Source organism: Henckelia pumila, chromosome 1 (genome assembly GCF_033568475.1).
Source record: "Henckelia pumila isolate YLH828 chromosome 1, ASM3356847v2, whole genome shotgun sequence".
Taxonomy (NCBI): domain Eukaryota; kingdom Viridiplantae; phylum Streptophyta; class Magnoliopsida; order Lamiales; family Gesneriaceae; genus Henckelia; species Henckelia pumila.
In genome coordinates, this window is record NC_133120.1 from 81,310,275 (window position 1) to 81,323,561 (window position 13,287).

The following is a 13,287-nucleotide window of genomic DNA, read 5'->3' on the forward strand; positions in this document are numbered from 1 at the left end:
TGGTTTCGTGGCCTTTGGTGGTCTGAGTCGTCGGCACAAAGCAAAACGCTGGGACTGCTCGCGTTTGCACGTGAGCTGAGGACGGGGCGACTTGCAGGGATTCGTTCTCCTTCGTTAGGACTCCATTTTGGCTGGTTTTTGGCTTTCTGGAAACGTCTTGAAGTCCTCTAGGTGTAGATGGTGGAGCTCTATCCGGTAGATGGCCAGAGTTGGCCGGAAGCAAGCCACAAAGCCTGCTGCTCACGGCTAAGGAGAGCTGGGAAGGGGGAGCTACGGGTTTAGGGTCCAGGAGGGGTTCCGGGTCGGCTCTGGGCTCTGGGTCAGATCTGTTCTGGGGTGTAGTGGGTCGGGTCAGGTGGTCCGGGTCCGGGTTAGGTGGGCCGGGCTCGAGTATTTTAATTTTTAAGCATTTAATAGTTTAAGTGTATTTTGAGCTTTAATAATTAGTTAGAAAATTATTTGGGCCTCCAAATAATTTTATTTGGGCCTTAAATAATTTATTTAAGTTAGCCTAATAATTTTTATGGGCTTGGAAGCCCATGAATATTTTTGGGCCAGTCAGTGGATTTTTGGGCCAGTCTAGAATTTTATTGGGTTTAATTAAATTAATGGGCTTAAATATTTTTATTTAGGACCAGTTAAGTTAATCAAGTTATTTGGGCTAAGATATGATTATTGGATTTTATTTAAGTTTAATGGGCTTAGAGTGAGTGATCAGCAGTTTGGACCAACCCATGAAAAATAAATAAGTTCGGAATATATATTTAATTATTTTTATGCATGAAGTCTATTTTAAGTATATTATGAAAAATTAATTAAATATATATTACGGACATATTTTTAGTGCATGCATTCATGAAATTTCTTATGTATATAATTATGTAAATGATGAGCAATAAAATATTTTGGTGGAAATTGAAGTATGTATGACATATGGATGGTTTTCCACCATATGATTCGGTAGTTTTACTACCATAGGGGTGGTTATCCATCATATGATTCGGTAGTTTACTACCATAGGAGGTGATTTATCACCGCCATCGTACGTTGATTCAGGAGACTGATCAGTCGACACATGAGCGTCATACTTATGGATAGGACCATCTTCAGGTTTCAAAAACATTGCTCAATTATGTTATATATGATGAAGAAATAATATTTTTATGATTATGGTTATGATTCAGTTTATGATTCAGCAGTTTTATTATGTGATGAAAATATTTTCATGCATGCTCATGTACATGTATATGTATTAGTAATTATGTGATGCATTATTTTTAACCTTGTTATAAATGATTAGACATGTTGAGCCCCTAGGCTCACTACGCTTATATGGTGCAAGTGAGCATGATGACGTTTATGTAGCTCCTACCGGTGGTGAGGACTTATGAGCTCACGGAGCAGTGGACCCTGTGACCGTCGCAACTATTTAGTTTATTATATTGAATTTTGAAACATGTTCTTTTTGAGTGATTTTCATTTTCACTCGTATTTTCATGCTGCCTTTTTGGTGGGTGGTTCGTGACGTTCTTTTGAGATGAGTTATTGAAGTAACTATCTCGATTATTTTCATATCCACGACCGCGACCACGACCGCGATCATTTTTACGTTCACGTCCACGTCCACGTCCACGCCCACATCCTCGACCTTGTCCACGACCAAAATCTGTTCTATGACTTTGATTTTGATTTTCATTTTTCATTACGACATTTGCTTCAGGAAATGCCGTTGATCCAGTGGGTCGGGATTGATGATTTCTTATTAACAATTCGTTGTTCTTTTCCGCCACAAGAAGACATGCAATGAGTTCAGAATATCTCGTAAAACCACGCACTCTATACTGTTGCTGTAGAGTTATATTTGATGCGTGAAAAGTGAAAAATATTTTCTCAAGCATTTCCATCTCTGTGACTTCAAGTCCACAGAATTTTAATTACGAGACTATTCGATACATCGCAGAATTATAATCACTGACTTTTTTAAAGTCTTGGAATCTTCAAGTATTTCATTCATCACGGGCGGTCGGGAGTATCACTTCCCTTATATGCTCAAATCTTTCTTTCAACCCTTTCCATAAAATCATTGGGTCTTTTTCTGTGAGATACTCACATTTCAACCCTTCATCAAGATGTCGGCGTAAGAAAATCATTGTCTTTGCTTTATCTTGTGATGTTGATATATTAATTTCTTTGATGGTATCACTTAGACCCAATGACTCAAGATGCATCTCAACATCAAGAGTCCATGGCATATAATTTTTTCCAGTGATATCGAGTGCAACGAATTCAAGCTTTGCCAAGTTTGACATGGTGGTACTAGAAAAATAACAATGCATTTTATTAGTTAATTTCCATTAATATGACAATACAAAATAATGGAAAAATAAAAATTACAAGTGCGTATACAAATAGATAAAAAGTATGTGGTGAAAAATCGCTGGTGAGTACAAGACTCATGAGCATGATGATCATAATCGTTATGAAAAATAGCCTTATAAATGCCATCATCTCCATCTTCGAAAAATCGAGTAAAAATATTTTGAGAGAAAGAGTGAATTTTGGTGTGATTGAAAATAAGTTTGAGTGAACATATTTATAGGCAAAAAACTAGCCGTTTGTGACCGTTGAGAGTAAAGAAAAAATCGAGTATATGTTGAATAAAAATTCGTGATAATGATGCAATGCATATAATGATAATCATAATTAAATAATTATGTATATCATATCACATTATTATAAGGTCAGTGTCGTAGACAGCCTTTTATATAATATTGTGAAATTATACCAATATAGTTAGTATAAAGTCAGGTATAGTATATCATATCACATTATTATAAGATCGGTGTCATAGACAACCTTTTATATAATAACATGAGATTATACAAATATGATTATATTGTTTAAGAACCTTAGAGGCTTTTATACTTATCGTATCTCTTACCGGGAGTGTGGGATGTCGTCTTAACATCCTCCCATGATTTATAACAAGTTTTGAAAAAAACTTATTTTTTTTTCATAACATGATATTATATATTAATATATACACAATAAAAATATATAAACAGTAAAATAAAAATTCTTACTTGTTGAATATTTTTGACTTCTTCTTGTATTTTGGAGCGTCGAAAATTATAGAGAACCTTCGAGCGATCGTGTTGATAACGTGTTGTGAAAAAGTAAAAATTTATGGTAAAAAGTAAAAACTCCAAAACTCAAAATATATCAAACTCTACACTTTATAAAATTTTTCTCTCAACTCAATTGTATTTTCATCACAAATGAAGACCTATTTATAGATCCATATTTGAGATTAGTCCAAAAATTAAAACATCATCATCTACATCATCACACACTAATTTTCCACATTTTACAACTCAATATTCAACATTCAACATTCAATATTCAATATTCAACATAATAATAATATATTTTTCAACAACCTTTAGTTTTTTTAAAAATTGTAAACAAAAATTATTATTATTATTAAAATAATAAAATATCATTCAAACCCCTCTTCTATCAACCAACAATCCAAGTTTGAAGAGTGCCCATATTATTTTAATTCATCTCTATTGCCCTTTGTATGTACTCCAATCAAGTCATCATCAATTAATCAAATAAAAAATATATATTTGAATGTTAGTTTAATTACTTATATTAAAATAGATATATTTTTTTGTATTTTGTCGAATATAGTTATTATTAATTATTTTCAAAAAAATTTCAAATCATAAAAAATATTGTATGTTATATCTGAAATTAAAAAAAATATTATTTATATTTTGTTAATTATACATATATATATCTTTGTGTATTCTTTGGTTTTTTGCCTCTCTTTGATAAAATTTTTGGACCTGTTCTTGTGTATAGGCACTATCTCAATATACATTCAATGATTGAGATTTATCAATACGTGTGAGTCATATTATTTTTTTAGTAGACCTCATAAATATTTATAAATCTTCATCCATGACCATAACTACATTACTGAGATGGTGCGAGTAAATATATGATGAAATTACTCGTGAAACACCGCTTCAAATTTGGGGGAAAAAAATCTGCTTTTCGATTTCATTAACAATCCGATTGTCGAATTTTTATTGATGTGACAAATTTTTAAATACGATAAAATTGGAAAATGGTTCCAATTTGTTGATTGTGGCAATCAATTCTCTTTCCTTGCAAACTTACCCATAATTGTATATTTGTATTACTTCATACATAACTCTTCTTTTTAGTTTTTTTTCCCCTAAAATATTTGTTTTTCTCACAAGTTATCATAATCACATGTAAAAACTCTTAGATCATCCAATTGGTCAATTTTGTGAAACGATTAACCGATTCGACCAATAAAAAAATATTACAATTTATGTCAAAAGTAATATTTTTCACTATAAATATGAATCGGATCAACCCTTGTCACAAGAGCTCTAGTCTATTATTAAGGTTGTCGTTGAATTCAAAGAGTTGGATTTGAGAAAAATATTTGGGAGAAGGATTGTAGTAACTCTATTTCGTGGAAACTTGAGATTCATCGCACTGATAATTAGATGGATCCGAATACACACCATTAGCCAATTTAGTTTAGGTAATGTTTGATAGAGTTTTTAGAAAGCATTTTTTAATCTTTTCTTAATAAAATTTTGAAATTTTGTCGACGAAAAGCTGACAAATGCTTCACAGAAGCTATCCTAAACACTAACTAAATCTTTGACGCTACCCGGCCCGTTCATCCATAAAATCTATAAAATTCTTTTAACTTCATGTAACGGGTTCGTGACCAATTGTTAATTGTAGAAAGATAAAATGGAATAGAATCCACTTATAACTTGCGGCAAAAGTTGACGAAAAGAATAAATCATCTCTTTTTATTTTAAAGAAACAAATAAAAACAATTGACTATTCAAATTACACTTGCCTTGTATGCACGTATTCTTGGTCTCCATACCTTTCCTACGTCCATGCATGCAATATTTAGGTGCCATTTAATGCTGTATATGTCTTCTACTTCTAATTTTAGAGCTCCGAATTAGAAATTATGGCGGCGGCCTCTAGATTTTATCATGTACCAGTAATTTTCTCCGTTTTGCTACTTCTGATAACGGGTACGTATACTACTACTAATTTACTCTCTCTTTGGATATTGCAAGTTTATATATGTTTTTTTGCAAGATTAGCAATGTATTGTGGGTGAACTTGTGCATGCATGCATGAACAGGACTACCATTTTCGGAATGCGGTAGAATCTTCACCATAGTGAACTACTGCAAGGAAACAATCTGGCCAGCCATCACACCCGGGGAGAGCTTCGGCGGCGGTGGATTCTCCCTCAAGCCTGGCCAGACAGAGGTACTTACCGCTCCGGTCGGTTGGTCGGGCCGCATATGGGGTCGAACCGGCTGCAACTTCGACCGGAACGGAAACGGCCCTTGCCAAACTGGTAGCTGCGGCACTTCTCTCAAATGCACCGCATCAGGCAAACCACCAGCCTCGTTAGCCGAATTCACGTTGGCTGGCACGGATTTCTACGACGTCAGTCTTGTCGACGGCTTCAACTTGCCGATGACCGTGACGCCGATAAATGGGAAGGGTAACTGTAGTGTTGCAGGCTGCTTTTCAGACTTGAGGCAGAATTGCCCGGCTGAACTGGCCGTGAAAGGTGGCGGAAGGACTGTGGCTTGCAGAAGTGCCTGTGATGTGCTCAACACAGACGAGTATTGCTGCCGGGGGGTGTATGGGAATCCGACTACATGCCAGCCTACGTACTATTCGAAAATATTCAAACAAGCTTGCCCCAAGGCATATAGTTATGCTTATGATGACCCGACCAGTATTTTTACGTGTTCCGGGACCGACTATGTCGTTGCATTCTGCTCCTCAAGGTACATACTTTGCCACAATTTGTGTATTGACAAATCATTTGATCTTTAGGCATGAACTTCCGTGGTGATGGGGGTAATTTTTGCAGAGGGCAAACAATGTGCACATATCACAACCAGAGATTGGTGTGCAGTGGATCAGTGGGATCGAGTCCCCAGTACAGATGGGGGATGACAATTATTGCTCTGATAATAGCAAGTGCAACTGCCATATTAACTTTCTAAGTACTTGATTACATAATAGTTTTTGAAACTTAGTTTGATGGATTCACCCTGTGGTGGAGTATTTGATTTATGGTGACTTATAGTCTCGGTGCGAATCACGATAAATTCGTAGGTGCGACCGAGAGTGTACATTTGAGAAGGAGTCCTGAAGTTCTTACAAGTATATTGGCTAGATTTGTTCGTCTGCCTTAATTAACAAAATTTCTAACTCCAACTCTGGGTAAAGAATTTTGTAGAGAAAACCACCATTTACCTCCTACCGTTGGGAGCCTTGGCCTTGCTCAACTCAGCAAGTTCTTCGATGAGCTTCCTTTCTTCACCGCTTACACGTTTCGGAATCTCGACTTGAACTTTCACCAACTGGTCACCCCTCATATTGTTTCTGTTGAGAAGGGGTACGCCTTTCTTTGCCATAACAAGTGTCGTTCCTGGTTGAGTACCTGATGGGATTTTAAGGTCAACCATCCCATCTACCGTAGGTACCTTCACTGTTGTTCCTAAAATGGCATCCACATATGAAACCTTGCAAGTGTAAAGGATGTTGGTGTCGTCCCGTTTGAGAACTGAGTCAGCAAGAACATCTATGATCACGAAAAGATCTCCAGGAGGCCCCCCTCTCTGTCCAGCGTTCCCTTCTGAGCGAACCCTCAAACGACTTCCAGCATCCACCCCTGCCGGAACCTTCAAGCTGATGCGCTTCGACTTCCTCACTCGACCATCACCATTGCATGTGTTGCATGGAGTAGCGATTTCTCCGGCTCCACCACATGAGGAACATGTCATGACTTGTTGGAATACGCCCAGCGGGGTCCTTGCCGATGCTACGACTTGCCCTTGGCCACCACATGTGGTACACCTGGTTGCCTTCGTTCCCGGTTTCGCCCCTGATCCATCACAGGTGCTGCAGCTATCAAGACGCGTTATGTCTATCTCTTTCTCCACACCAAATACAGCTTCTTTGAAATTCAAAACCAGATTATACATCTGGTCTTCACCTTCGGTTGCTCGGTTCTGAGAGCCTCTTCCTCCCATTCCCATGCCACCCATTCCTCCGAATAATGACTCGAATAGATCAAACGGGTTGCTGAAATCCTGTCATTGAAAGGAACATACGTTCAAGTGTTCATACACGGAACAAACTACTATCTAGGAGCTATTATTCTTGTTGAATTTGAACTCAAGGTCTTCAGCCTTTCAAACAAGCAATTTTTGGCTCCTCTTCTATGGTTTTCAATTTCCTATCGGGTAAAAAAAAACAAACAAACAAAAGACTAACCCCCATTCCTGGGCCAGCGCCTTTAAGCCCAGCCTCCCCATATCTGTCGTAAATGGAACGGTTCTCATCATCTGATAAAACCTGTAAAAAAATTTACCCAATGTTTTTTCAGATTCTATAAGCCCCCGAGGCATAGCCTACACAACCATCAAACATGAACTACACGGATGAAATATGCTACCTCGTAAGCATTACTAATCTCTTTGAATTTCTGTTCAGCTCCCGGTTCTCTGCGGTTGAAATACAAAATCTTAATAAACAAGATTGTGTCCGTCTTGTCTTATCATGCAAAGACAATTATCACAAGGGAAACAATAAAATGATGAAGCTGATGTGGAGTGCTCCAAACCAATACAATGAATACACTTATCGTCCTAAATGATAAAGTTTTGTACATTGGCATTGAAAGAGTCCACAAAAATGTATGCAGTAATATCTGTGGGCCAACTTCTTCCACGGACGTTGATGACTTGTTTAAGTACTACACACACCAGCTTCTAATGTTCTGTGATACTCCCTGGCATATGCTAGGATTGCAGGGCTATGCGATAAAAAATTATAATGGTTTAACCATAATTTCATTAAATACAATGGTCTCAACAGGAAAGGTGATTGATTATCTTGGCCTTTTCGTTAGGGTATAAGGGTCCGCTTGGTTCGTAGGATGTGATAATTGAATGATTAATATTTTGATTGATAAGTGGTGTTGATAAAGAAGGATATATATATGTTAGGATAAATTATATTGTGTGTGGTATGATTTTTATTTGTACGATAGATTATTGTGTATTTACCTAGGGACCAAAATACCCTTACCTCAGTTACCTGAAATCCAAAGCCCATTCTGTACTTGACCACAAAATATCATCTTCTTCATGGCTCCCTGTCACTTTTCACAGTAGAAAATCACACACAGAGGTGATCTGAAGCTTTGGTGCACATCAGCAGAAATAAGCATCATCAACCGTGGAATTAATGTTTTCGTTGGTCTTTTTCTGTTCTGATCTTTGTTCATCGGTTAAATTTTATTTTTTTTCCTGTTTTTTTTAAAGATGCAGAATATATGTACACCGGGAAAATCAACTGTAGAATACAAGAGATTTGCCCTTAGCCCCTTTGAAATTCCCGATTGAAAATTTCTTTCACTCCATTATGCTTTTCGTCGGTGCCACTTTCAATTTGAAGCCAACGATTCAAGAGCAATTTCTCTTTCCATTTTTCTTTTGCCGAGGATCGAGGGGATTTTAGGTGTCGGCTTTTTTCATATATATATATATAATTTTGATTGAGGGTGATTTAAGTAATTCTCATGATCAATCCCTGGTTACTGTTCATTATCCAGGGGGGATGCGTGGGACTTGTATTCAAGTTCAAACAGTAGATCCGGATAAAAAAATATCAATCCAGACTCCCAATAAACGAGTCAAACAAAGGACAATTGAAACAAGCAAAGCTTATCACCTTTACCAAACAGGCCCTAAGGCTCTAACCAGAAAGAAACGACTTTCGAGTTGTCTTCTTCTGAAATTTTATTTCAAATTCATGTTAAATTTTACCAAGAACCAAAGTAACCAGAAAATACCAATATCATAGTCGAACACCAATAAAAAATCACAGTAGAACAGCTTACTTGTTCACATCTGGATGATAGCTCCTTGCGAGCTTTCTATACACTGAAAAAGAAAAGAATGACTGATGAAACCTAATTCTAAATTTTCCTTTGGCAAAATAAGAAGCTAACAGAATATGTTTAAAAACCCAGAGAAGTCCCCAATGACCAATCCCAATGGACTATTGAGCAAATGAAGGGACAGAATCCAAATGTAAACAGGAAAAGAGGATAAGGCCCATGGAACTCATTCAATCTACAAGCAGCCTCCATGGAATAAAATTGTAAAACTGATTATTCTAAACTTTCAAAATAAAACTTAAAAATAAAGAAGCACAAATCAAAGAAAAACGGAACTCATTCAAAATCTACAAGCAGCCTTCATGGAATAAAATCACAAAACTGATTATTCTAAACTTTCAAATAAAACTTAAAAGTTAAAAATAAAGAAGCACAAATCAAAGAAAAACGAAAATGAGTAATCGGGAAGACAAAAACAAAAAGTTTAGTCAATGAAAAAGATTTCAAAATCAGTTATCAGAGTGAAATTGAACAATGTGTGATCTAAATTAGTGAGATAGAAATCAAATGTCATGGCTATACTTTCACATCTTCCAGTTATAGTTTATTACAATGCACTGGCAAAATCAATTTTATTACAAAGAATGGAACCTGTTACGGACCCAATTACAGTGGACCTAGACCGAAAAGGGTAACAAAGGCCCAAGTCTCCTATATTTGGAATTAACCAAAAGAATCTAGATTTGGGGGAGGAATAAATAGAAAATGCGTTGTTAGGGGATAGGACATTCACGCTTTTTGTGATGTTAGTCTAGCTTGAGCTAACGACAAGGAGATTGTGTATTTCTTTGATAAAAAGGGACAGGGTAGAGGGCTTCCTTCTTCTAAAGTTCATTATAATCAGAGGATCAGTTTTGTTTGATTTCCATATTAATACATTTTCATATATTTTCTATATTTTATATTGTTGCAGTATCAGAACCCCTCCCTACCCTTTTCTTATATGTTGAGTTGTTGACAGAGCGGAAATCTCTCGACAAATTTAGAAAAAGGTGGTTGTGCCATATGAGTGAAATATTCAAGTGAAGGGACACGAAAGGAAATTCACGAGATTTGCCACTCCAGCAGAGACATGAACTAGTTGATAATAAGGACATTAAAATTAACAGGGAAAAAAAAGAATAGTAGAGAACAAAAAAGAGTGAAGGTAACACTCACCACTTTTGATCTCCGACTTGCTAGCGTTTTTAGACACGCCAAGCACCGAATAGTAATCCTGTGCATAAGATGTTATTTAAATAAACATTTCTGCACATGAAAACCATGAAAAAAGGAAGGAATAAATGTTCTCCACTCTATTCTCTACGACAATACATCATGCAGTGAAGTTATCATAGAAGGTTAGATGCACTATTCACACTCAAAATCTCTTCCTGGGCCTGGATGTTCCTGTGCTAAACTCAATTATTAAACCGATGTTAACATTAAAATATTCGTATCATATATCAAGCAAGAGGCCCCACATAAGGCTTTTCGGTCTCCTTTTTGTGCACTGCCACCAACAAAAGAACTTTGATCTCTTTGAAATATCACCATTTGAATTATTAGAATAACTCTTTATGCCCGTTAATTAAATGAAATTAGAATTTATTAATTTACTGAATTTAATTTGATTTTAATGGGAAAATTTTACCAATCTTGAACAACTTGATGGGATTGACAGCATATAATTATTCAAACTAAGCAGTTTACAGCACAGCACGTAAATAATTTATCAGAAATATGAAACAAGGTCATCATGAAAATAAAAAAAATATTGTTCAGATATCTTACTCTATCAGCTCTCACAATGAGACGCACTCCCCTTTTTGAAGCCGAACAGTTGTATGACACTGTACCAAAAAGAGCGTTCAATGATTTTTGAGAAAATAATGTGGAACTCTGTGATGCCAGCCTCCTGCGCATGAGAAAGCAATACCATAAATGTATGACCATGCAATGATATAACATCTTAAAGGACCTTTAAGCTGTAAGAGGTAAATCTGAGCCTGATGGTATAATTGATGTTTTTCCAAATTAAACAAGAATCACAAACAAAAGAGCAGATAGTGTTAATGTCACATCAAACAACGGGAAAGAGGTGTATCCATCCTACTCCAATCCATATTATGAAAAACAGAAAAAAGAAATTGAACAAACACATGAAACATGAAATGCCAAAATACACAAGTATTCAGAATACTTTGCATGCATTGATATGAAAAACCATTTTTTAATTAAAGTATCTCATTGAATCTCCCTAGTTAGGATCGTAGATGTGAATAGCATCTTGAAGAGTTTTAGCGAATAAAGTGAAATTGTATTGCATAACTCCAAACATTTCCAATGTTTGGAAAAATTTGACATCTAAAAAGTCCAGCACAATCCTGGAAAATTCGATGTGCGCATGATAACATCAGTAGCGAGTGACAAAAGGTTGAAGACCATTGAACAACATTCTCCTTATATGTATCACCAAATAAAACCGAAGATGGTACCAAGTAAGTCGATGCAAAGAAAATAGAAAGGAAAAAGGCATACATATCTGAAGTCGTTGATAAATTACTTGTAACCGAGTTTCTTTGAACCACATGAGACTGAACTCCCCACCAGTTCACCTGTGTGCTTCCGCAAGGTATGATAGCCATCTTGACAAGTAAATTTCAAACAGTAAGGTCGGGAATGCACAATTTAGCCAAATTAAGGCAAGGTGCAATCACAATAACATAAAAGATATAATTATATTCCCATAAATATATTATCTAAGATTTGTTAGTCTGTCGCTACAGAAAACGTAAGTCACTCCAGCTAAGTGAAATCATAAGGCCATATTGTGCCAATCAAGAATAAAAAAATTCATCAACTAAAAGTCTAAAATACAGCTTCCAATTAAGTATAAAAATCTTCTGGGACAAAGGTTTAACATTTAATCACCTCTACTATTTCCTTTTCGACTCAAATTCAGAAATCAAACACTAAAACAAAACACTGATCAACTATACAAGAAGTTCAAAAAACAATTTCTGAAAGATTCAAACTTTGCTTGGATTTCTTTCTCTGACTCCAGAATAATACGTTGAATACAGTAAAAACTCAGATTCTTACCAATAAATGTACTCATTAAAAAAAACACACATACTTTGAGCGATTTTTTTTTTCTTTTCTTGCCCCACATCCGATTGTGTGTGACTGAACAACGTTATAAACTCAGTAAAAACTCGAAAATATACGAACTGGTAATTGAATAATTTCATACCTTCAAACTTCGGCACTCTGATAATAGGATAAAAGCACAGCCGGAGAGGACACGGGAGCCAACAAAAGGAACTGAAGGGCATCCAGGGGATAGAGTCGCTTACGCCTTTGCCTTGTACACAAAATTAAATAAATGTATTTACTTTATTATTTACTAATAAAGCTCAATTATTACAAAATGAAATCTACGATTTCTTTAATAAAATTATATTATATAAAAATAATAAACAAAATATAAAAATATTTAAAAATTTACATTGTGCCTAAAATGGTTTTATTAGACGTAATAGTTATTATTTTTTTTATAAAAAAAACTCAAAAAGTTAAAACATGGTGGAAAGTTACTTTTCAAAAGAGTAAAATTAGTGAACTACAAGTTTGCTTTTAAAAAATGGTTTTATTAGCTCCACAAAAATGGTTTTATTAGGTGGAGCGTAATTTTAAAAATTCACTTAAAAGTACCAAAGACAGTTACTATCACGTTCTTTCACTTTATTACATAGTAATAAATTTCTAAAATTACGTTTTTAAAAATTAGTAATATAATATATAAAACTTCACTTTTTTAAAAAATATATATATATTAGATGAGTTATTTTGTGAGACGGTTCAAATAATTTATCTTCCTAAAACGATTTGATCGGATCCATATTTGTAGTGAAGACTAATATTTTTTCATTAGTCAGATCAAATTAAAGATTCATTCCACGAAATTGAATCGCGAGAAAATCTCATAAAAGCTTTTATGATATTAATACCAAGAAGATTAAAAATTTTACAAAGTATGTTTATTGACCAAGTTTTCATGTTAAATTAAAAGAAAATGTAAAAAAATAAACTACGAATATATTGATTTCATTTTTCATATATGTTGCTCGATCCAACCAAAAAAAAATCTAATCGTCGTAGACAACTACAATTTCTCTTTTTTTTTTAAAGATAAAGTAAGTGCAATGTTCACTATTTATATTATCGACTGTCGT

General features: G+C 35.2%; 2 protein-coding genes across 2 annotated transcripts; one reads left to right on the forward strand and one right to left on the reverse strand.

Moving 5' to 3' along the window:
* Window positions 1–5,030: 5,030 nt before the first annotated feature.
* On the forward strand, window positions 5,031–6,278 carry LOC140876952 (pathogenesis-related thaumatin-like protein 3.5). The gene is made up of 3 exons (XM_073280530.1): window positions 5,031–5,105; window positions 5,219–5,882; window positions 5,969–6,278. Exons 1-3 carry the CDS (start codon window positions 5,039–5,041, stop codon window positions 6,102–6,104), a joined length of 867 nt encoding a protein of 288 aa, XP_073136631.1. The 5' UTR covers window positions 5,031–5,038; the 3' UTR covers window positions 6,105–6,278.
* Window positions 6,161–12,415, reverse strand: LOC140876936 (chaperone protein dnaJ A6, chloroplastic-like). Its single transcript, XM_073280527.1, has 8 exons — window positions 12,306–12,415; window positions 11,591–11,697; window positions 10,844–10,967; window positions 10,229–10,286; window positions 9,011–9,053; window positions 7,562–7,610; window positions 7,381–7,461; window positions 6,161–7,196 (listed from the first exon to the last, which is right to left on the reverse strand). Exons 2-8 carry the CDS (start codon window positions 11,695–11,697, stop codon window positions 6,354–6,356), a joined length of 1,305 nt encoding a protein of 434 aa, XP_073136628.1. The 5' UTR covers window positions 12,306–12,415; the 3' UTR covers window positions 6,161–6,353.
* Window positions 12,416–13,287: the final 872 nt, after the last annotated feature.